Genomic DNA, 25,360 nt, shown 5'->3' on the forward strand with positions numbered 1-25,360 from the left:
ATACGCCGTGCGGTATTTAAGACGCGCGGAGTGATCGAGCGAGTAGTTGAATGCTGTGTTTTGCATCGGGGTTCGGACTGCCTGACGGTGATGAGGTATGTTGTGGAATGACGTGCGTTTGAACCGAGTCCGTGGTGTGCTCATCAAAAATGACGCTGAAACGACGCCGTGGACGGCGTTGCTGCTATAACATGTGCAGGAATCACACCATTTGGTTGTGTGCGCGTGTGTACGCGAGCGAGGGCGAGTGCGCTGTGCTGGGGAACGTTGTGATGTAACAACGTGCAAACATGTACAAAGTCATCTCTACTGTGCGATAAACGAACCAGAGGAAATCGATGAGCGCTGCGGCTGCGGTTATGTAGTGATTAAGCCCGCGGAGACACGCTTCACTCAAAAACATCACTCGAAAACAAGGTGAATGTAACAGAGCAGCAGCACATCAAACGCTATGTAAAAGCTTTGAGGTGTATATTGTAAGACAATATTTAGCTAACGAGGCCAGGCCCCACCCAAGTCCATTGCAAAACAGACGACACCAGGATCACCTCAGGCACGCTGACCGCAAATAATATAAATAGGCCGCCGCTCCCATTCCGCCGCGCTGGCGGCTCGTACTAGAGGCGTTTGTCACTTAACCTGAAACACGGACGGCGGTCAGCTGAGCGACGGGCAGGGTGGGGACGCCGTCAGATGATGCCATCCACTGGATCGACGTCACACTTCGAGCATAGCACGCCAGAGCGTAGCGTCTTTCGGCACAGCGGGCCAGCGCGGCGGGAGGTACTGAACGTGGCGAACAGTGTAACTTCAGTACAGGCTCTTCCTACGCAGCGGCCCGGCGCTTCATAACCGCTGGGGAGCTACCTAGCCGACATCCCGACAACGCTACACACGTTACTGGAGCGGGAGAGTGAACCACAGGTGGCGCCATTGCCACTGCTGACCTCGGTGACGAGTCCAGCTGCCACCGTGTGCCCGGCCACCCGCAGCATGAGTCGGCCATACTCCCGGAAATCCTTGTAGAGCTCGACACAGACGGGCCGCTGGAAGGTGATGACGACGTCGGCGCTGGTGTTACCCGGCAGGCAGCGCGGCCGCCGCTTCAGCACCTCCCCGGAGGAGCGGTGCAGCTGACAGAGTAGCCGGGACACGGTAGCCGGCTCGCTCAGCGACTGGTAGTGTACCACCACCTGTCAGAAGCACGCATGAACGGACGGTCAGCGTGGCAGGGAGTCAGTAGTGTTGCCCGCGGCGCGAAACGAACCCGGGACCTGTCGATCCGGGGCCGCACATCGCCCACCGGCTGGCAATCCACTCACCACCATGGCAACAGGACGTGGTGCATGGCATGGCAACAGGACGTGGCGTGGGGCCGCTCCCGACCTCAGCGCCGGGGTCAGCGGTGATTCCGTTAGGCGAGTTCCGCAACGAACAGGCCACTGTGGCAAGCAAGCGCAGCGTTGGCGGCATGGCAGACCGACGCCACAAGCCACGGCAGGCGGTTGGCAGGTGGTCGGCAGGCAGTCGGCGGGCGGCGGGCGGCGGGCGGCGGGCGGCGGGCGGCGGGCGGCGAGCGGTCGGCGCGGTCTCACAGCAACAGGGCCGGGCGGTCGACCCGCATCAGCCCGTCCGCTCGCCATCCGTGCGGCCGAGATGTTAGAAACGCGACCGGTCCACCCGCTGTCAGAATTCCTGTACCCGACTGCGAATTCGTACAGACACATCTTGTACACACACCAATGAGAATGCCTCAGCACATTCCACCTCCGGAACGGCGCTGGCACCGACCCGTGATCACCACCGCCCCCAGTCCCCTTCCCTCACCTGGTAGCCCTTGGTGATTGGCAGATCGATACTGAAGATGACGATGCGTGCCTGCACGCTGGTGGCCACGCGCACCGGCCGGGCCGGGTCACAGAGCACCACGCCCACTGTTTGGCTTTGGGCGTCGACGCTGGACAGCGTCACAGTCACGTGGTCGCCGGCGAACGCCGACTGCACAGGCATCTCGTCGATTGCCAGCCCTGCAGAGGCGCTGGACCAGCGTCAGAGGCGGGGCAGGTGGTGTGGCGTTGACGTTAAAGGGAGGTCGGGGCTCAAGTCTTGGCACACAGCCTGGAGATGCAAGCGGTTTGAAAGAGAATGCAGCGACACGAATGGGCCTTAGCGGCAGTGGCACTCGTCTGCAAAAGGCCCGCCGGTTACTGGGAGACGACGCCTGCTGCTCGGCGGCTGCGGCCGGGACACGGCACGATTACGGGCTTATCAGTTGGAGCGGATAGGGAATACACAGGCACACTCGCCACGTCACCAACAATGCTTAGAATTCGTGACAGGGCGATTGTCGGAAAGCCTATCGTGACGTCGTTTCCACGTAAGGGAGCATTATTTCAAAGAAGTGCAGCAAGAGGAGACGACGTGCTATCCTGAGGGTTAGTCCCACGTCCGGGGGCAGTTTCAAAAACTGTCTGAAGTGAAGGACTGGGTCCAGCCGCGACCGCTTGTAACGCGATCCAAACGCGTACCGATATCGTGCAAAGCAATACCTCACCCATTTGTATAATTTTCGGCTCCCTAAAGCTTGGCCGGTCGGCTCTAACTTACAGTCGGTTCTGACGTGCGGTCAGCTGCAAGCGTGTATCGCAAAAACACCAGCTTTCGACAACACTTGCACTACTATACGATGATGTATATTTAACAACTGAAGGCATGGTTCATACGCTACCATTATTTCCCACGAACTGTTCGCACCCACATGTTCTGCCGAAAGCAGCTTTATCAAGAACAATTCCGGTGGGCCAGATGAATTCCATCCTAACGAGCGTCTGGACTCGTCTGAATTGGAGCGATACGGCTTGTGCCGCGCACCTCGCACCAAGGTACCAATCACTGGCGCGTAAATCCACAAACAGGCTAAACGTGACAGTATGGGAGCTACGCACATGGCTTATGGCTTGCGGCTGCTTTCCTCATTCGTTTTCAGATATTGCAGATGGTCATATTGCTTACAGCATCGCGGCTTTCCGACCAAGTTGGCTAAAGATGGTTCATGATTGACAACGTCCAAACCACTCCCTTTCACTTAAGGTAACAGTCATGCAGAATGTAGCGCATAGCGAACCTGCATCGCTGCTGGCCCCTCTTGACTGAGCACTTTCTGCAGCACTTCTCCGCAAACCATGCCATCCCCGATCCGAACTTAAACACCACCGTATCGCACCAGACCGTTACCGCGCCCCCCGTAGCGCCGCCGTCGCCAGCGTCCTCACCCTTGACAGTGGCCGTGTCGCCGTGCGGCATGACCAGCACGCGGTCCCCCAGCTGCATCATGCCGGAGTCGATGCGGCCAGCCATGCTCAGGCCCGACTGCTGCTGGCCCTTGAACACGTCCGAGACGAACAGGCGCAGCGGCATGGAGACGGCCCGCTTCGGCGCTGGGAAGCCGTCTGACCACGACACACAGGCCGCGTCACACAGCGGGGCAGACGCACGCCAGCTCTGGCGGAGTGAGCGGCGGCACCGCGGAAGGCGATCAGGCAGACCGGACGCATCCGAACGGGATGGTGACACCGTATGAGTGTCGGTCTGAACTCGCGGCCACAGCCCCAGCCAGATGATACAGCATCGGGACCAGTGACATCACCGGGAGATATCACCGGAGCCACACCAGAGACGTCACTGGGCGTGATCGCCAGAGCCACACCACTGACATCACTGGACGTGATCGCCGGAGCCACACCACTGACGTCAACGGGCGTGATCGCCGGAGCCACACCACTAACGTCACTGGGCGTGATCGCCAGAGCCACACCACTGACATCACCGGGAGAAATCGCCGGAGCCACACCAGAGATGTCACCGGGCGTGATCGCCGGAGCCACGCCACTGACGTCACCGGGCGTGACCGCCAGAGCCACACACGGGCTCAGCCGGTACGACGGGCGGGGGAGGCTTCACACAAGTCGGGGGGCCGCCGAGACGAACCACGCCGGTGAGTGTTCGTCCGCCGCCCAAACAAACACGTGCCGTACAGTGCGCGCGGGCACGCTGCGCCGTGCGTGGCGGTGCCAGCCCGGCACTGCTTACGATTCATGACGGGCTGGTGACGCGACCGCCGGTGTCAACACTGACCTATCACCTGCAGCAGGGTGGGGCCGCTGTACCAGGCCTGCAGCTGCGGCTCCTGCGCCGGCTGCGTCAGGTTCTCGCCGGTCAGGCCGGAGCAGGGCACGTAGCGCAGCTCGGACTCGCGGAAGCCGACCGAGCGCAAAAAGGCGCCCAGCCGCGTCCGAATGTCGTCAAAGCGCGCCTGAGACCAGTCGACCGTGTCCAGCTTGTTGACGGCGATCGCCAGCTGACTGACCCCTGAGGCAGGGCGGCGGTGGCGGCGGCTCACGCGTCGGCGTCACGACCAGCGGCGGAGGTGGCATCATCAGAAGACTCGCCCACTGAGCTAGGCTGGCGAACGCAACTCACTTGGCCATACAGAATGGCCTGGCTATTTCTTCACAATATACTACAGCGAAATCATTCCCCTTGAAGACCGCATGCCGTGTGGGACGAACATAAACCGGTCTTGATTCCATTCTGGCAGTCTGGCACGCCAAAATCCATGTTTCGCCCCGCTTCGAGAATCTCAAGACCGGCGCCTCACCACTCCCCCGCACGCGGACCAGACATGACCCTGACCCAGCACGGTTCCTCACTCACCGATCAAGCGGACCAGATATGCCCCTGACCCAGACCAGACATGATCCTGACCTAGTAAGGCTCCCGGGTCACCCAACGAGCGGACCAGACGTGACCCTGACCCCGACCAAACATGATCCTGACATGGTAAGGCTCCCAGCTCACCCAACGAGCGGACCAGACGTGACCCTGACCCGGTACGGCTCCCCACTCACCCAGCGCGCGGACCAGACATGATCCTGAGCCGGTACGGCTCCCCACTCACCCAGCGAGCGGACCAGACGTGACCCTGACCCGGAACGGCTCCCCACTCACCCAGCGAGCGGACCAGACGTGACCCTGAGCTGGTACGGCTCCCCACTCACCCAGCGCGCGGACCAGACATGATCCTGAGCTGGTACGGCTCCCCACTCACCCAGCGAGCGGACCAGACGTGACCCTGACCCGGTACGGCTCCCCACTCACCCAGCGCGCGGACCAGACATGATCCTGAGCCGGTACGGCTCCCCACTCACCCAGCGAGCGGACCAGACGTGACCCTGACCTGGAACGGCTCCCCACTCACCCAGCGAGCGGACCAGACGTGACCCTGAGCTGGTACGGCTCCCCACTCACCCAGCGCGCGGACCAGACATGATCCTGAGCTGGTACGGCTCCCCACTCACCCAGCGAGCGGACCAGACATGACCCTGAGCCGGTACGGCTCCCCACTCAGCCAACGAGCGGACCAGACGTGACCCTGACCCCGACCAGACATGATCCTGACATCGTAAGGCTCCCAGCTCACCCAACGAGCGGACCAGACGTGACCCTAACCCGGTACGGCTCCCCACTCAGCCAACGAGCGGATCAGACATGATCCTGAGCCGGAACGACTCCCCACTCACCTAGCGAGCGGACCAGACGTGACCCTGACCCGGAACGGCTCCCCACTCACCCAGCGAGCGGACCAGGATGGCGTGCTCGCGGGTCTGGCCGCCCGATTCGAAGCCCGTCTCAAACTCGCCGTTGGTGGCGTTCACCACCAGCACGGCTACGTCGGCGGCGGCGGCCCCTGGCGGTCACAACGGCACGTCAGGTGGCGGGGTCATCCGGAGGTCACAGGGCTGCCGACAGTTTTGGGTGCCGATGCAGACACGTGTATGTTAATGTATCCATATGTGTAACCAGGAGCGTGACATAGTGCGCCGCGCTCCCTCGTGATATACAGGTCTGTATCTGCGCATATAGAACATCTCCGGAAGACTGGCTCTTCCATATTTAGTCAGATAACAGCGGAGTTATCACGCAGTGTTGTGCTATCGTTAAAATAATTAATAATGGCAGATTGTCAGTTTGCACGTTGCGTTTTCAACATATCACGTGACATTTATGAGTTATATTGATTATTGCCGCGGTACACATTGCACTGCATCCACCATCTGCCATCCGCAGGGAAGACAGTCGTGCTCATTTCCACAGCGTTGAAACCCTGTGTTGCAATTTATATCCAGACCGCGTTGCTCTGTTCTTAAGACTCGACGTCTCATGTGTCATCGAAATTATTCCTCCTACAACTGGGGTGCGAACTAAGACGAACGCAAGGGGTGATGTTCGTGTTGAACGCGACCCCCCGCGTGACCAGGTGACCATCTGAGACCCCTGCACATAGGCTGGTGGCTACCACCCTGACCGGAGTGGAGCTTTCTTACCTGTGATCATGTTCGGAATAAAGTCCTTGTGGCCGGGCGCGTCCAGCAGCGTCACCGTCTTCTGCGGCGTCTCGAACTTGAAGTGGGCCACATCCATGGTGATGCCGCGTGCTCTGGGGTCGTGACAGGTTAGGGGAGATCAGATCGGGGTCACGTTGGTGCTGGGGTAGAACATGGAGCTGGGACTAGGTCCGAAATGTGTGGGTGCCACTGGAGGCACGATTAGTCAGTTGCGCCAGACAAGCCATCTCATCAGTTACGTCAAACAAGCTATCTGCTGGGGCGAATTGAATGACCGAGTGGAACGTTCTATTTATCGTTTGCTACAATATCGGCGACTTCAAAAGCTTCAGATTGACTGGCAATCTATGCCAGCTGAAGAGTAAAGTCCCCTCATCGACGTCAAGTGGTGGACGCCTGTGCCCCCGCCCGCTTTAGTTGGCACCATCCTGCATGCGTGGCCTGGTCGCCACAGAGGCCAGCACATCATTCACGAGCATAGTGTTGCCACTGAAACCACGGGTGGAGGTCAGGATCACTCGTTAGGTGAAGATCAGACCTTAAAATACGGAAACTGAAACTGTCCACCAAAGACACGCCTTCTGGAACACCGGACTGACCTCTCTTCGCCAGTTTCGTCTAGCACCCAGGCGAACTTGAAAGACTGCTTGCCCATCTTCTTGCTCTCGGTTTCATATTTATGCATGGCCTTCTTATTAACACAGCCCAGTTGACAGAGCAGATGGCCCATCAAAGTAGATTTGCCTGTTCAGGAAAGAAAGAATGCCATGTGAGTGGACACAGCCAGCCTGAAACACATTATTTCGCTCCCAAGTCCCAAGCGAGTTTGCACATCGTTTTAACCTACTTGACATGTAGCTTCACACTTCAGTGTATCAGACAATATTCACTGTGTATGTTAGCATTAAATGTGCATTGTACATTGTGCATGAAAGCATACGGAAATGACAATAGCCCATTACGAAAATATTGCCGTAGTGCGTTATTACAGGCATACGCAAATGACAACGGCCCATTACCAAAACATTACCAGTTTGAATGGCCCATTACGGAAGACGCGCCTCAGCAGTGGACGTCCCGCCGCGGAAACGACAAACCATGAGAATGAAACCAGTGACACATCATAGGATCCGGGATGGGCCACTATCGGGACGGAACTCACCGGCGTCCACGTGACCGATGACCACCATGTTGATCAGCTGTTTGCCGCCCGCCCGCTCCTTGTCGTACTCGGCCTGGGCGTCCCGAGTCCTAAACAGCACGTGATATGGTGTCACCGACGAGACGTCACCGTCGATGGGGCCGAGGACGGCAGCCCTCTCCCACCTTCTCCCATGTGCAAAGAAAGCCCCAGTGAACACCTAAGCGAGTACATAACGGGAGAAAAGAAGATCGCAGCGCCTCCCGTTAGCTTACGATTCTGCGCATGCAGCCGGCTAGCTTGCTAGCTGGCTGTGCTAACTATCGCCTGTCACAGTATGTGCGCCGACAGTATAAGCTGAGCCGCTCCACCGCGGCCCGTGCAGTGTTCATCTCCTCGCGCCGGAGCAGAGCGCGCCCCACGGCACACCGCCGGCCACGTACGAGGCGGGGGTGCGCGGCGAGGCGGTATCGGCGCCGGCCGACTGCGCGGGCGACTGGCGGCGGGACGAGAGAGGCGAGCTGGAGCCGGAGCGGCTGGCGGCGCCGCGCAGCTCACGCACTTCCGCCGGGAGCGCCGGCGCCGACGCGGCGGCTGGCGGCGTCTCCTTCTCTGACCCTGGAGCAGATGCGGAGGGTGGGCCGAGGGGTCACACACTGCGGGAGAACGTGCTGAGTGATTGAGACATGGAGCTTCTGTTCACAAGCTGTCGCGCACGAGCCGAGCACCTGCTACCAATACCAGAACAAATCAGATGAAAGGACGCTAAGTTATGAGGCTGTCAAGACAAGTGGACGATATATATATATATATATATATATATATATATATATATATATATATATATATGAACAAGTTACCAGATTCTTCAAAGAACTCGCATATACAGCATTTACACGCCAGTGCATGGCTCGGTCAAGCATAATATAACCCAGACTGCACAGTGACCAGACAGATCGGCACAGTTCCACACAGAGCCGTATTTGTCCCATGCTTCGCACGAGACGCCTTCGAGGCATCGCCCAAGGCCATACCAGCCGGCTGCTCCTGGAAGCCAATGATGACACGGGCGGCGGGGGCGGGCCGACAGTTGACCTCAGCTGCCTTCACTGGCCGGAACATCGCTGCAAGGAGCGGTCCGCCAGTCAGGCCCGGACGGCATTCGGAGGCATTGCGGGTTACAGAGCCAAGGGCACAGGACGACCCAGCCGAGCGGATCCACCCTAAGGACCCTGATATTGCCTAAGGCGGCAATAACAGGGTCTCAAAACAATTGCAGTGCGGCCAAAGCATGACGTCATAAAAGGGTAATCGTACAGGAAGCGTACACAGGTGGACACTGGCTGGAGGATCGTTCTGTCATATGTAGTCACGCACCACGTGTATAGAGTCCAAAATACCTGTTCCAAATACCAGAAACGGGAGCGATGTTCCCACTGACAAAGGGGCAGTTCACGTACGAGCGTGACACCAGGGGTACAATCGTTATGTAGAGAACCGTTCATGGATCATTTGCCTATATGATCCTGTTGATAATTCGAGATAAGAATATGATGGCTTAAAAGCTGTACAAATTGAACACCATAAATGTTACCCGAATTTAGTGGTGTGGTTCGAGGGGAGAGGGTCATAATTCGACCCGTGCTTAAGGCAGAATGGACCCAAACAGGCTGGGAAACACCGAACTAGCGGTTAATGAGTAACACTCATGCGTCAATTTCAGACAACTTACTTGACACAGAATCATTCATTCATGACTTCATTATGACCCTGTTTCAATATCGCAACGAAGCACGCCAGTTGTTCCGGACGTATGGCATCACAAAAGACTGTCAGATTTGTTAGCATGCACAGAAACCTTGGGCACTTAACCACGCTTTTCGCCCGCATCAGTTTACAACAAGCTCAAACATGAACGGGCAGATCCGCCAGCCTTGGGGCCTTGGGGTACTTACCAACAATATATTCAGATACACGCATGCTCCAGTCCAACTCAATTTAGACCGGCGTCGAGAAGGCCATGAGGTTAGGAATGTACAAATGTTGTATTTATTGATACCACCCACGATGCCAGCTTTCACGCCAGAGATACAACGATCATTCATGAAACACCGCCTGAAGGCGTGCAGCCGTTGTATGCTTCCTTTACGAAATAAAAACCATGCCTAGACAATAATTACAGATGCCGTTAACCTGACTGATTTTTGAACATCAATTACAGCATGTTACTGTTCATCGTTTGCACTAAGTACAGAATGCTTCAGGCTTGGTATCCCACTTGATGAAGACCGTGAGTAAAAAATACTTTCAAATTTGTTGAGGTAAAATATTCTGTCATACAGTGAAACAAAATGGTACATCGCAACTGCCAAAGCGGTGATGATGAATTCATGAATTCCAGAAGACTGGATTTAATATTTTCCAATGAAAACGCCAGTGTTTTAATTTACACTGGCCAATAACCATACCTGCCGCGCCCCAGCCCCCCCCCCCCTACACATCGCGCAGGTATGCTTAAAACATACGTCAACCCTTGAGCAAACACCACAATACGTTGCATCGCATACGCGGCATATACAGCGTCCCCGCAGCGTAAGCCACACACGGCCCCACGCGACTGATCAAAGGTTCATTTGACGCCCCACACGCCCCCATGCGCTCCCCGTCCATCCCGGCCCGGTGAACGGACCACGCGCCGTACCAGCGTCACGCCACGTCACACCTTGCGCAGCACCTGGCGCTGCTTGGCGAGCACCTCGTCGTCGGGCGAGGGCGTGTCAAACTTGAACGGACTCAGCTCGGCGCCCGGGGCCCAGGCGCCGCTGAACAGCCAGAACTGTCGGCGCCGCCCGCGCGCCGCAGCCGGCGCCATGCTGCGAGCCAGTGGCGACGGCGCGGCGCACAGACCGACTGGCGGCGGTAGCGACGGCAGCGGCGGCAGCGGGGGAGGCGGCAGGGCCTCTGGCCAGCGCTGGCCGTACGTGTCACGGCCGTCCAGCGACGCCTCCTTCCGTCCCGCACCGCCAGGTGCCCCCGGCCCGAGCGGCCTCGGACGGGGCTCCGGCAGCAGCGCCGCACTCAGGTCGATCGCACCTCCACCGCCACCCGGAGAGGGGACCCCCGGCCCCGAGCCCTGGCAGGGAGCAGATCTCGGTTCTCGGCCGGCTACGCCAGTCGCAGCCTTCAGGGAGGGAGTTCTAGATGTGTGAGGCCCCACAGACGATGCCATCTGCTTCAGGGAAGGTACGCCAGCTGTGCGAGGTCCCACAGCTGACGCCATCTGTTTCAGGGAAGGTACACCAGCTGTGTGAGGTTCCACAGATGACGCCATCTGTTTCAGGGAAGGTACGCCAGCTGTGCGAGGTCCCACAGCTGACGCCATCTGTTTCAGGGAAGGCACGCCAGCTGTGTGAGGTCCCACAGATGACGCCATCTGTTTCAGGGGAGGTACGCCAGCTGTGCGAGGTCCCACAGATGACGCCATCTGTTTCAGTGAAGGTACACCAGCTGTGTGAGGCCCCACAGATGACGCCATCTGTTTCAGGGAAGGTACACCAGCTGTGCGAGGTCCCACAGCTGACGCCATCTGTTTAAGGGAAGGTACACCTGCTGTGTGAGGTCCCACAGATGATGTCATCTGTTTCAGGGAAGGTACACCAGCTGTGTGAGGTCCCACGAATGACGCCATCTGTTTTAGGGAAGGTATACCAGCTGTGTGAGGTCCCACAGATGACGCCATCTGTTTCAGGGGAGGTACACCAGCTGTGTGAGGCCCCACAGATGATGCCATCTGTTTCAGGGAAGGTACACCAGCTGTGTGAGGTCCCACAGATGATGCCATCTGCGTCAGGGAACTCGCACCAGCTGAGGGCCGCCCCGTCCAGCCAAGCCTAGCCCCGTCCAAAGCGGTGTCAGTGCGTGCAAAAGGGTCGCCACCGGTGGCCGCAGGTGCCACCAACGGCCGTCCGGCCTGGTCCCGAGGTGCCGGCGGCATGCTGGCCAGACCGCCGGGGAGCGCCGCGCCGACGGCAGCGGAGTGGGAGCGGGCAGCGCCGACCGCCGCTGGGTCACGAGCGGCGGGACCGTCGGCCGCAGCAGGAGCACCGGCTGCGGCCCGGACAAAGCCTTACCTTACCCAAGAATGATCACAGCAGCCGCCGCCAGGCACGCACATGCAAATGAGGGACATTTCAAAATTAGAACACTGCATTAGGCGCTCATAATTCAGCGCATATCACAGTACAGGACCTGTCTTTACAGACTTCAAGGGAGTATGCGGTCCTCCCTGTACTTGTCCCCTATTGTTAGGTCAGACGTGTCCAGTTTCATCTGTACTGCCAATTTTCTCGAAATATTTCTGGATAGCGCACAATTTCGATCTGAAGAAGCCGCTCATGCAGGAGAAATATCGTTCTGGATCCTCGAAAATCTCGAAATCTCGAAAAATCGGACTCCCTACTCACGAATATGACTGAATAAATATCATTTATCTTGCTTTTGTATCGTGCGTGTGTTCTGTGACGTTTGTAACGCACTAATTTGTCAAGGTGCTAAAGGAACGAGTGCTACGAAAGCTTGTACTGCTCTTAAAAAACAAACAAGGGTATCATATATATATATATATATATATATATATATATATATATATATATATATATATATATATAATAAATGCAACTTCACAAACTGTGAATTCAACAAAACGTTGTATTATGGCTTTCATTCCAACCCCGTTGTGTTTACCACAGTGGCTCCTTCCAAAGTGTACGTTGTCTTTGGGAATAAAAGCATTACAAAACCTATGCGACGCGCCGGTTTACACTACAATCAATGCTCTTCTCGACGCAAGCCCTTGCCCGCTAGACCGACCCCGAACGTTCTTTTGTATTGACGTTATTCATACTAGAAGTGGTATCACTACTAAGCCTGTAGGCTCGAAATAAAACAGCTCAAATTGGCAGCTCTAACACTCAACAGCTAACCAGGGCCCTCAGCAGATTTCGCCGTCGTCATGACGACGGCGGTCGCGACAACTGCAGCTGTCACGAACTAGGGATAGACTCTGGGGCTACCAAGAAAGGAAGAAACGCGGTGCTGTTATAAAGCGTTGACAGCTATTTCTGATTTAAAACTAATCACAATTTATATCCTTTTTATCTTTCAATGGTGCTGCAATGGTGCACGGTACCTGAGAACGCACCTGAGCGCACCTAAGGCGGCACGGGTCAGGAGCGAACGTACCTGATGCGGTGGCGGCGGTGTCTGGGCTCGGCTCGGTGCAGCTTGGCCGGGCCTCGGCCACGGCACGAGCCGTCGGCGGACTTTCCAGAGAATCGCGCCTGGAGAGCCGGGACGAGCCTGCAACACGGCGCCCACCTGTCACTGAGGGCTGACTGGCGAACACGGGACGAGCCTGCAACACGGCGCCCAACTGTCACTGGGGGCTGACTGGTGAACACCGGCTCATCTCCGGCACCAGGTGCAGTGTCAGGTTAACACCGACATTCAGCACCACCACAAATCATGGAAGAATGACAAAATGGATCCAGATATGTATTGTTTATTAGTACCTCATTTCCATATTTCTGCTACCTCAATTACTTATCATATACTTTTATGTGCGTTTTGTGTTGTGTTGATTATGGTTTGTGTTATGTTTCATTTAAATGCGCACTTTTTGCTCTCTGAAAACGTGCCTTTGTCTGTGTTTTTACTTTCTGTCTTGTTAGGTAGGTATCCTCTTTGTTCGCACAGCTCGCCTCTCAGGGGCGAGGAGGGGATTTGTGCGGGCTGGTCAGTCCTTGCCCGCGGCGTTTTGAGGCTGTCACGGTTAGTTGTGCAGGACTGACGCGCAGCAGGATGCGTCCCAGACCCCAGAACAAAAGAACTGAATACCGGCTGGGTAGCGTCCGCCTGGTAACGATATTTCCTTAACGTTTTTCCCCCCAAAAACAATGGAACTCGCGAGGCATAATATAGCGACGGGCGTCTATCGAGCCCGTGCTTATGGAGACGGCACACAATGTGATTTGCATCCAAGAGACCCATTCTCTACTCACAGATGTATGTGGCTTTCACACCTCCGGCTATATCATGCACGCTTCTTACGGAAACATTGTCCGGAGGCCGGGTGGCGTTTGTCTTTATGTCAAAGATGCCCCCACACCTTATCCAATACAACTACAAACGCCCCTACAAGCCGACGTCTGCTTGGTGAGAGTCGGTGGAATCAGACTGGCCACCTGTTCTCTTTCTTTACCCCCTAGTGAAAACTTAACGCTCCCGAATCTAGCTTATCTCATTGCAACTCTTTCTGGACCACTATTATCTGTGAGTATGCGGATAGTCGGCGTGTGATGTGGAGAGTGGGCCGGTGCGACCAAAGGGGCATTATTGGAGAGTGGGCCGGTGCGACCGGAGGGGCATTATTGGAGAGTGGGCCGGTGCGACCGAAGGGGCATTATTGGAGAGTGGGCCGGTGCGACGGAAGGGGCATTATTGGAGAGTGGGCCGGTGCGACCAAAGGGGCATTATTGGAGAGTGGGCGAGACCAAAGTGGCATTATTGGAGAGTGGACAGGTGCGACCGAAGGGGCATTATTGGACAGTGGGCGGGACCAAAATGGCATTATTGGAGAGTGGGCCGGTGCGACCGAACGGGCATTATTTGGCAGCGAATTATCCAGCAACGTACTTTAACGTGTTGAATAATGACAGTCTCACGAGGACGGACGAATACTCCGGCCTTCATTCACAGGTAGGCACCACGGTGTCATCCAACAGTAGCGATCAGTATCCGGGCTGGAAAACAGATTCCGACCTCCACTCTAGTGACCATTTCCCGATCTATAGACAAATGAACATGGGATTGGAAAAACACCCAAGTTCGGACCTGTTCTCAGCTTGAATCTGACTCAAGCCGAGTGGGACGAGTTTGCGGAGAGATGTGCGCTAGTTTCATAGAGCAAAAATTGCGGAGACATGAATGGCATTTTTGTTGGCGCAGCGAAAAAGAATCTCCCAAAGAAAACCGGGAAATCAAAGTCCAGCTGTTCTTGGAGGGGGGTGAATGCAAAGAGGCCATTCCCGTCAAAAAAACGGGCCTTAAACCGTTTTCGGTGTGATCGACAAAATGCTGATTTATTTGTGGAAGACCAGAAAACAAAAGCGAAAGCGAGAGGCGTGGGCAAACCTGATCATTTTATTCAATTGTAGAGCATGTATGACGCAACTTAGGCGCATGATAAGGAGATTTACCGACAAAGCGAGAGCGAGCATGCCACTTCCGGTGCTGAAAATTACTATGCATCCGCGTGGCCGGGTAAATCTCATCCCCCTACGATCTCAGAAACTAAGAGAGCTAGAGACACCAAATTGACAGGTGTGTTGGCCTGTACGTAAACCCATTTGCGTCAAAATTTGGGGTTCCTGGGTCACGGCCTTCGGGTCAATTAAGGTCAAACAAGGTCAAACTAGATTTGTGTCCAAAGCGCCCCAGAACCTAGATATCTAGGCAAAAGACACCGGTGCTCATTTTATGTCAAACGCCTGACCTTTCGGAAGTGACAGTGACCGAAATCATACAAGACTGCTTTGCGTTTCACATTTAGATAAGCGTCAAACATCATGCGAAGCAGTATATTCCAAAAACAAAATGCTGATCTGGGCCATTTTAGGTCTGTGGCCTATCGTGACATATCATAAGTCTATGGAAGATGTATAATGCGGTTGCTGTTATCGAAAAATCGAGATGAGTACCAGAAACTACCTCACACAGCAAGCTCCATGGTAATGAAACAGGTTGGTGTTGACCTAGGTCAAACTTTCATAGCTGACCCTTGGTCGATGGACTTTTTTCATTCAATTTTTGTATTGCCTAAAAAACTATCTCGGAGGTGTCCGGTCTCGTCTAACATTCCGTTGTTAGATCAGATTGAAGGATTCCCTAGAAATCGTCTTCGCTCAACCCATGGCCTGACCTTGACCTGTCGTAGGTCAGCGACCCTACAAGATATATCTAAATTTTTATGCCCAACGATCCGCTATCCAAATGTCCATAGTTAGGTAAAATTTTGCGCAGCTACGCCATGCCGTTCGGAAACCATTCCGGAAAAACCTTTAGAGGGTCAAATCGAACCCCACCCAACCATGTGTCAACGGCGACATCATTGACGACCCTCAAGAGGTTGGAGATGTCCTTGGAAAAAAATTCTGACCTTTCATCGCCGCTGAACTACGGCCATATTTTCGGAGATCACGTGGAAACAATGGTGGATAATATGCCCGACTTTGCGTCTGAAAACAATGAAATACACCATACTTTGTTTGCAAATTACGAGTTAGCAGACAAGATCAACCCGTGAGGAAATACCTGGACAAGGCCTGACATGATTCATTTGGCGTCTTTTAAACATACAAATGAATCACAATTAAATGCTACAATTAGTCAACTGCACACGGCGTAACAAATGTTCCCTCTAGGAGTGGAAGGCGTTTGTACGGCATGCCACCTGATGAGTGTCAGAGAACGTGGCATTTTCCCCACCCACTCATTACTGAAACTGATCAATATTGAAGTTTGCAAGACAGGAAACGCGAAAAAAACCGACGCCAGAAGTCACTCATACAAAGATGGACGCTTGAGCCCGGAAGGCTATGCGCCCTATCCCACAACAGGCCGTGCGCCCACCTGATCCGGGCATGCCGGCTACGGCGCCGGCCAGGATGGCGTCCAGCGCGCGGGCGCAGCTGTAGTCGTGCTGCAGCACGGCCCGCACGATGGTGTGATCCGAGACCGTCTCGCCCACCACGTCCCGCACGGCGTCCAGACAGGAGAGGAGGCGCGCGCGCTGCTCGTCCCCCAACTGCTCGGGGATCAGGGGGCCGGTCGAGTCTTGGCGGCCGGCCGCCGGGTGGCCGGCGCTCTCCTGCGGCGCAAGACCACGTGTCATGGATGAACGGGGGACGACGCCCTGCTGCTGCCAACGACAGGGGAGGGAGGGCGTGGTGCGCCGTCATACTGCGACGCACGGGCACACTGGAGAGACAAACGGAGATGACGCCCTTCTGGGGCAGAGGGATGGGGGATGTGCAGAGTGACGTCAGGGACGTCCTGCGGAAGGCGGGGTGGGGAGGGGAGGGGATCACGGCGGGACGGGGAAGGGGGAGGCACCGCCACCCTACCGCATCGTTGTTACAGGGGGTACCGTCGCGATTTTGCCGTAGTCGTGGACGCAAGCGAAGAAGGGACATGCAAGGGATGGGGCTTACAAGGTGATGGCACTTGCACCAATTCGAATCTTACCTGCTTATCGCCACCCGCCATGAAAGCACAGCACCGCAGCCGCTGGTGAGTTTCGAACCCATACCCTGGCGACTGTGAGTCAATCCACGCCGCCGGGCTACCCAAGTGGGGGCCCCACCTCGCCTTCCTCGGCGATGGTGGTGTCGTGCAGCAGGAAAGCGTCCATGTTGTGCTGTCGGCTGCGGTCGAACGTGAACTCGCGCTCTACGGACGACGGCGACATGGTGTACTCGTCGTCCACGCTGTGGCCGTACACGTCATAGTAGCCGTCGTATTCTGGGGACAACCAGCCAGCGTCACATCGAACGTCCGGCCTCTCAGCTAAGTGCGTGGCTATCTAAGTTTGTGGGTTGACTAAGGGGCCAGGCGTGACAAAGGTACGTCTCATCTTTAAAGGGAGAATAACCACAGTGGTGTGAGGAACTTATTCGCATGGAAATTCATGTCTTTCCATGTCATATACAGTTAAACAACTAACTGGGCGCGTGAAAAGACCACACTGGGGTAAGTCGTTCTTAATAAAGATCGCACCCCGCCAGATTGACGACCAACAGGCTTACCATCGTCGTAGTTCATTCCACGCACATTGCGGTGTCGAGACATGGTGTCTTGCGTGGTCTGACACCAGTCTCAGTAGGCTGAAACCAGACCACAGCATAAACCACTGTAATAAGGTCAACTGAGTTTGATGCACTGGCATATCAAGAATGGGTGGAAGATCATGCATCCAAGTCAGCTAATTTCTCACTAAAAATACACAGCTTTTGCCACTGTCATGACCATCAAGTTGGTATTGTTGCTGACAAACATGCAGTTGACTGATAAACCTGCATTTGTGTGTGTGTGTGTGTGTGTGTGTGTGTGTGTGTGTGTGTGTGTGTGTGTGTGTGTGTGTGTGTGTGTGTGTGTGTGTGTGCGTGCATGCGTGCGTGCGTGCGTGCGTGCGTGCGTGCGTGCGTGCGTGCGTGCGTGCGTGCGTGCGTGCGTGCGTGCGTGCGTGCGTGCGTGCGTGCGTGCGTGCATGCATGCATGCATGCATGTCATTGGGGCTTTGTGATGCAAACAGCATCTAAGGCTATGTGGTGCTGCCTGTCTCTCAGTCTGGCAGGAAGGGCAGATATTGCAGGGAATGGAGCAACATACCTCATGTTTTTGAAACATGCAATTTAAACACTGACATATCGATAGAACCTTACTGTTTTCTGATTGCTTTTGACATTGCATGCAGTTGAGAGGAAACGCCAGCTGCCATGGAGGCATTCCCTCAGCAATATGGGGAAAACTCAGTGTTTTCCAGACTGTAAATATGCATGTTATGCCAAATGGGTGTGCTATAGCAGCACAGCCACTGCCACAATTTTAGAACACAAAATGTAAATATGAGTGCTGAGCTTAGTACAGCCAGCATCAATTTTTGTGGTAAAAGCACCAATTATCCAAGCAATTGTATGCTGAAAAGGTAATTTAGGACAATGATACTCCAAAAACATTCCTACCTGGGAAAACTGTGACAATTTAACACAATTTGGCCTGGCCCATGGTTGATGCATGCAACAAACTGATTCAGTGCACTGATGTCACACAGCCACATGGCAAAACAGATGGTGTTTAGCAGACCACCATGCCACCTCTCCCCCCTCAGATTGCTTGCTCTTGATCAATGTTCCAATTATAATGATGTTCCTCATTGCTACCCATGATGGTGTCATTCTCAGGCAAACACAAAGGATAAGCTTCTGGCAGGGGAAACGTGTGACAAAATTTCCAGACATGGGGCACAATTCCAAGCCAAACATATTACACCCTTAAAGGAGGTGTTCTGTATTTGTATGGGGTTTTGAACTGAAGTGCCCATCTTGAAGATCATTTGGTGCAGTTCACAGCCCTGCCCTTCTACGCACAGCTAAACCCCTTTAATTTCAATGACACACACTCACTGTTAATTGTTTAATCTCACATAAATGCACACAATTTCAAGACATAATGATCATCAATTGGCTACCAATCAATGTCATGCTAGGTACAATGGCATCTTGAGAATCATACTTGCTGAACAGATAAATGGTATTATCTACAGCACTCTTATCCACCTAAAAGCAAACAAACAATTAAGAGTGAACCTGTTTCATTATATCTGATGCTTGCTTCAATGCCTTCATATATGGAGCATTCCATTTATGGGGAAGTGTTCATGATTGTTTTGGGTATGGCTTCAATGGAATACCCACCTTGAAGATCATTTGGTGCAGTTGACAGTCCTGCCCTCTTTATGACCTAAATCCTTCTAGTTTTTTAGCTACACACCCACAAGTATGTGCAGGCTGTTACATGCACTCCTTCAAGGTCAACCAGGCATCAACAACTGAACAACATTATTCACATCTAGCCATTCCACAGGTCATGCAGTAAACAAAGCCTTAAGGTCGATAAAAACATAATGCTGAGTCATAAACGGCTGGCATTCATGAACCCCATTTCAAGATACAACAGCTGCTGTGCAAGGTATGATAACACAATCAATGATGCATTGAGGATCATATTCACTAAACAGAGAAACCGTGAAATTCGGAGCAGTTTTTTCCACTTGAAAAGTACACTATAAGTTATAAGTGAGCTCATATCATCATATCCGGTGTTTGCTTCGGTGTCTTAACGTATAACATTTCCTTTGACGTCATGAGAATTTGTCGCACGATTGTGAATTTTAACATGACTTAAGAAGCACACACCGCCCTGCAAATAATCAATTAGTACGACTGCGCCCATCAAAACATTTCTAACACCGGTGATCAATCTTATGCTGATTTTACACACTCTTACCTTGATCTGGCCTGGACTCTCGCCGCACGTGCATTACACCCAAACCCACGCCGAACGCGAATTTATTCCGGCACGTATGAAAATTCCACTGTGGGCAAAACTGAGCTGCAAAGTTACCAAATTTCAGAAGTTTTTACCCGCGCTCCCAGAGCCTGGCAGTGTACACGCAGGATTGGCGCACAGTAAATACGCATGTCGAGCACGAAAGTGACATGGTTGGAACACCTGGATACTGTAGACACATACGCAAAACGGAACGGGGTCGGGGTGAGTCAGGGCTTCACAAACTAAGTAACACGAGTCGATTTTGAACAATTTCAGCTCCCGGGGCATGCATCACCTCCAGAGAGGGGATGACACCCAAGGGACGCGGTAACCGGGGGGGGGGGGGGGGGGGGGGGAGGGAGGGGCGGCGGTGGGGACAGCTCCTCCAACTTGAAAGCTGTGGGAGGGGGGGGAATGCAAAAGTCTACTCTGACCTATCGCGGGCTGATTCGGGGATACTATGGCCCCTTCTGACCAAAAGCGAGCAATTCTGAACCTAAAGAGGGCCCTTTGTGCACTGTAGATGTTTATTCCGGCCCGTAGAGGCCCATTCTGATCTGAAGGTGGCTCAAAATTGGCTGAGGTGGGTCCATTCTGTTCTGTGAGGGGCCCATTCTGGCCTTTGGAAGGGTCATGGGGTCATCCTGGCCTTGAGAGAAGCCATTCCGGCCTGCAGATGCTCATCATGACTTGTAGAAGGTCCATAAGCTATCGTTTAGAATGTTACTCCATTCCAACTTCTAGATGGTCCTTTCTGGCCTGTAGCAGCACACTACCGAATTTTAGAGGGCCCATTTCCGCATTTTAGAGTCCCCTTAACTTGAGCAGTTTCAGGCGCCCCTGCAACCAAATCCCCTTGGCTAATCGCCGTCGGCTCCATGTGTAACGTGATCAGCGTGGCGCTAGGTAGTGCATCGCACGGCTGAGCTGGGGCTAAGGCTGCGTCTGCGGCCGGGCCTGGGCCTGGAACTGCGACTGGGCGTGGGCCTGGGACTGCAACTGGGCGTGGGCCTGGGACTGCCGCTGGGCATGGGCCTGGGACTGCGGCTGGGCGTGGGCCTGGGACTGCCGCTGGGCATGGGCCTGGGACTGCGGCTGGGCCTGGGCCTGGTACTGCAGCTGGGCCTGGGCCTGGTACTGTGGCTGAGCCTGGGCCTAGGACTGGAACTGGCATCGCGGCTGGGTCTGGGCCCAGTTCTGGGCCTGGCACTGGGCTTGGGCTTGGGAATGGAGCTGGGACTGGGGCTTAGGCCGGCATGACTGAGGACTGAGGCTGACCTAGGACCGGACTGGGGCTGGGACTGGGGCTGGGACTGGGGCTAGGGCTGGGAATGGGACTGGGATTGGAGCTGGCACTGAGGCTTGGGCCGGGGCTGGAGCTGGAGCTGACGCTGGAGCTGGAGCTGGAGCTGTGGCTGGCGCTGTGGCTGGCGCCGGAGCTGGCGCTGGGAATTGGCATAATATAGCCAGGGGTGGTGGATTTGGGGAGGGCAGGGTGCAGTAATCCCCTGCCAAACCCGGGCAACATTTCACATGGCGGCAGTGCACTCACGAAAGGAGCAGGTTACAAGGGCCGAGATCGAGCAGCGCTTCCTAGCGGTAATCACTTTCACAGTCCGATGAACACGCTCCACAGCCCACTTTCCGTCTGGCTCGAACACCGCTCGAAACCGCAGCTCTGCTCCTCAATTGCAGCGAGCACAGCGAATCTCTGACTGCGGAAGACCGCATCATTGTCCGCCAAAATCTCCACTGGTGCCTGGTGCCGAGGAAGAGCTGCTCGAGGTGGATAACGACCTCGTTGGCGTCGGCGTAGCGCAGCGAGCGACTCACACAGAAACACGACGGCCCACAATCGATGATGGAGAGGTAGCTCCGTCGCTGATGGTGCGTGACGTCGATGGTGATGCACTCCCACATCGCGGTCACGCCAATCGAGCCGCATCGCCATGACACCAGCGCGGGTCGATGTAGCGGCACACGTCACATCCCTCCTCTACCGCCGCGCCGCCGCCCGTATGATGCCACGCGACCCGTCGCGGCGCGCAAAGAACAGCGTCCGTCGGACGCCGGGGTGGCCCTCCCGCTCGTGCGTCGCCCGAACCAATGCACTGAGCGTGTCTCCCTCGGTGACGTCAGCGCGCGTCACACCACAGGCCGCCGCCGCCGCCGTCTCCCCGGGGTCAACCTGCTGCCTCTGCTGTCGGGAGCCGCTCGTCACTCACACCGACACGAGCTCGCGCTACAACGCCGGTCAGATCTAGCGCTTCTACGCGAGAACCGGCGAGGATCACCTGGCGTACACCCTCCAAGAGGCCGACGACAACCGCACACACCAGAGCGAGGTCCGGCACACCGCCGGAGAGCGTCACCAGCCGCTTCAAGTATGTTACATAAATACATGCAGACTCACTTGGCTGGATCCGCCGGTTGGAGGATGTGTCAAACGCCGCGCACTGGTCCAACGCAAACGATGCAAACAGGGCGTCTTCACGTTGTCCTGCGAGCCACAAGCCTCTGCCGGCAACTGAGCCCATACGGCGAAAGCCCCGCCCGCCAGGCGCAGGGCAAGCACTGCGCTAATGGGGACGCCGCGGTGCTTACGCAGGAGGTCGGTCTGTGTCGGTCTCAACTCTCCACACCACTCCACAACGTCGGTCGTGCCGTCAGGATCGGACATGACACGCACGTCAAACGAGGCACCACTTCCTCGGACACCGGATCAGCCTCTTCACCGGGCACAGCTATGCCGAAGTAGCTTATAATCGCAAGAAGGTGGTGCAAAAGTCCTTCGTTATATCATCACAATCTGAGACAGCAACAAAGCAACATCAAGCACACAGCGCCGCAACACCCCCTCCCCCCCCGCACCCCACACCCAGCCCCTCTCACCGACGCAGCGGCGAGACCAGTGGCGAGTCTCTGGTAGTCTTGGCCTTGGGCGGGCCAAAACTCCCCGCTACAGCGCACGCGCGTTTTTATCGCTGGGAACTTACGTCGTACGCATCCACTAAACAACAATTGATGCAAGGTATTCCATATTGCCTTCCGTGATTCCAGAAATAACTGGGTCGTCATCAATTAGCCCACACGCCGTTGGTTCGCCAAACAGCACATGCAATTGACGTTAGTAAAGAAATTGGTTAAACTTCTATCTAATATCTACAGGACAGTGCTAAGAAAAATGCACAGTGGTTCTCTTTGCTTCCGCGTAGACGTAATTTTGCCGGGGCACCGCGATTCGGTCAGCACGCACCGGTCGGCTCTGACCGCAGTCGGCAATGCGCCGCCATAGCGCAAAAATGTCATATCGCCTAATCAGCAATTCATATTTGCGTATGGTAGTGGTCTCACAGCAAAATAGTTTGAGAATGGTCGTCTCTGCCGCGCACACACACAAACATTTTGTTATTACCCTCCGTAACTCCAGAAGTGTCCGGCTGGTCAGAAATGGGTGCATACGCCGTTGAGGCACTCAGTGGCATATATCAATGACGTCATCATCGACAGCGGTTCCAACGATACCTGATAGCTGTAAAACGGTACGAACGAAAATGCACGGTGGTTTACATCCCGAGCGTACGCAAGGTACTTAGCCGGGCCAACGTAATCCTGCAACACGCTAACGCCCATCCTGTAACCTGGAGCTAAATGGCAATGCCCTATGCATACATGCTGCTGAGTATCAGGATTCTCTCATGAACAAGATATGTTCCTCGCACCGAACCACGGGAGTGACGAACGGAGCCCCTCCCTGACACCACACCGGCGACGCCGACAGTCAATCTCTCAACTCTCCACTGCCGCTGCGCCGCCGCCCGCGTGACGTCACGCGACTCGTCGCGGTGCGTAAAGAACAGAACTGTGCAAAGAAGAAGGGGAACTGTGCCTGACGCCACCGGACTTTGGCTCTCGCTTCTGCCGGCGCTGACCCACCCCGGGCCCCTTTTTAGTCGCAAGAGGGGGACGTTGTCAAAAATTTGAGGGGTTTGGAAGCATTTGAGTCGTTTCTTTTCATGTACCGCCGAAAACCCTAGTGTTAAATTATCTTAGCTGTTGAGAGGTTGCTCAGTTGTTGAGAACTGCAGTTGTTCTCTGGAGGACTGCTTGAGGCCTGCTCCAGGCCGCCCGGAGGCATTATGCCCTCCAGCACGCTGGTACGGTAACCAGAGACTTCCGTCAAAGACAACTGGCTCTGCTCCAGAATCGTCATGCTTTGGAAAGCAGGTAGTGTACTATATGGTTTTGTACTGTTCACCTCGTACTTGACGTACAATTTTGCCAAAATTTACAGCGCGGGCCTCCTTGTCTGAGTTATTGGTAATTACGCAGGATGAACATGGCGAAGACAAACTTATTTTATCTGTTTCATTTCTCTGAGCGCTTTCATGGACAAATATTAGCAAACACAGTTTTGGAACCATGGAGCAAGAAAAATGGCAGCATTCTTTTCGAAACTGGGGATGGCGATGTTTGCCCACACTTTACTGCTTCATCACTCATTTCAGACATTTTTGACAAGTGCGCCTATTAGTCATTGGGAACTGCTTTTGTTGCCGCTAGCCGCAGGCCATGCATTGCAGAGGCATAGAGCGAATGCCTGAAACGACCAAAACTCACGGTTTAATGGGTGAGTGGACCGGAAAGCAGCCGCTATTAAAATCACCTATCGAGACAATATCGCATTCTCGTATTGACAGCTGACAGCAACTATGCATCAGTCTCTAATAATGACAGCGATAAGCTTGTTTGCATTGTTGTGCCAAGATAAATACAACACTCTACTTCTTTCTCACAAAAATAAGTGTTTTGCTTGATTGGCACCATAAATGGCACCATTAATACGTTTATTCGTTGTAATTGCGACCGCAGGAAGACACATCTAAACTCAGCATTCACGCTAGTACTCCATGTAATTAGCATTACTTTGATAGAGCGCATGTGTAGTGTATTTCTGTACTGCTATGCGACGTAGCTGCTCTTATTTTTACCAACCTCGATAAACGACTTAACATTCAATCAGCTCTTACAGTACCAAAATCCGTGCACATGATAAATCACCACACTTAGGACGTGGGGCAGTGTTATGAGGTACTGCATATCGCTATTTTCAGGGGCCATCCTGCGCAAACACACCGCGAACGAAACGAAATGAAGCGGAATAGGTAGCACGGAAATGGTTTCGGCGGGATAGACTGCGACGACGGAAGGAAGCATCGTGCTAACAACGGCAACAACGGTAACGCATAGCATCTGTTGAATGGTTTAGTGATTCTTGCCTCGAGCATAATAACAGAAAAGGGCATGTTTTGTGCAACGGTGTCGTTGCCATGGCAATTTCGGACAAACACTGGTGACTAAACCTTGAATAGGCTTTTAATTAATGATATAAGGCTACCTGCTTGGAATTACGGTGGTCCACCAATCACGAGAGGGCGCGTCAGTGAAGCCTTACTGAGGCCCAACTGGGATGGTTACAAAAGTCCCATCTGGGCTAGCTATATGGGTTCCATCTGGGCTGGTTAGGCGGGTCCCAGATGGACATAACCATTGAGCCCCAGCTAAACATGCCCATGTGAGTCCCAATTGGGTAGCCCAGGTAGCTGCCAATATGGGAAAAAGCTGGCCATGCTTACTTGGGTTCCAA

At 54.5% G+C, this 25,360-nt stretch overlaps 2 protein-coding genes across 5 annotated transcripts in view; one reads left to right on the plus strand and one right to left on the minus strand.

Annotated features, from left to right (window-relative positions):
- Nf-YC (nuclear factor Y-box C) overlaps nt 1-25,360 on the plus strand; it is a 53,780-nt gene that overhangs the window by 9,731 nt on the left and 18,689 nt on the right. The window lies entirely within an intron of this gene.
- Nucleotides 455-19,737, minus strand: LOC119105899 (HBS1-like protein). Of its 4 annotated transcripts, XM_037229462.1 has the most exons (16): nt 19,669-19,737; nt 17,409-17,486; nt 16,967-17,124; nt 16,234-16,471; nt 12,787-12,903; nt 8,580-8,669; nt 7,989-8,163; nt 7,567-7,655; nt 7,004-7,148; nt 6,384-6,496; nt 5,630-5,746; nt 4,135-4,368; nt 3,273-3,449; nt 1,828-2,027; nt 948-1,193; nt 455-639 (listed from the first exon to the last, which is right to left on the minus strand). In XM_037229462.1, the coding sequence occupies exons 2-16, from the start codon at nt 17,449-17,451 to the stop codon at nt 631-633; spliced, it is 2,151 nt and encodes a 716-aa protein (XP_037085357.1). In that variant the 5' UTR covers nt 17,452-17,486; nt 19,669-19,737; the 3' UTR covers nt 455-630. The 4 variants fall into 4 exon arrangements, with proteins under 4 accessions (XP_037085357.1, XP_037085354.1, XP_037085356.1 ...); XM_037229459.1 differs by having other exon boundaries at nt 455-1,193; XM_037229461.1 differs by lacking the exon at nt 19,669-19,737 and adding an exon at nt 19,229-19,648 and having other exon boundaries at nt 455-1,193.

This window comes from Pollicipes pollicipes, unplaced genomic scaffold (genome assembly GCF_011947565.3).
Source record: "Pollicipes pollicipes isolate AB1234 unplaced genomic scaffold, Ppol_2.1 Scaffold_6138;HRSCAF=7277_pilon_pilon_pilon, whole genome shotgun sequence".
Lineage (NCBI taxonomy): Eukaryota > Metazoa > Arthropoda > Thecostraca > Pollicipedomorpha > Pollicipedidae > Pollicipes > Pollicipes pollicipes.

What these genes read in the sequence shown, in the direction of transcription:
- LOC119105899 (XM_037229459.1), bottom strand. Translation starts at nt 17,451, where the DNA reads ATGTCTCGACACCGCAATGTGCGTGGAATGAACTACGACGATG. An exon ending in CATCGGTCACGTGGACGCCG is followed by an intron (nt 7,149 to 7,566) that starts GTGAGTTCCGTC and finishes TTTCCTGAACAG; the next exon opens with GCAAATCTACTTTGATGGGC. An exon ending in GACGAAACTGGCGAAGAGAG is followed by an intron (nt 6,497 to 7,003) that starts GTCAGTCCGGTG and finishes TCACGACCCCAG; the next exon opens with AGCACGCGGCATCACCATGG.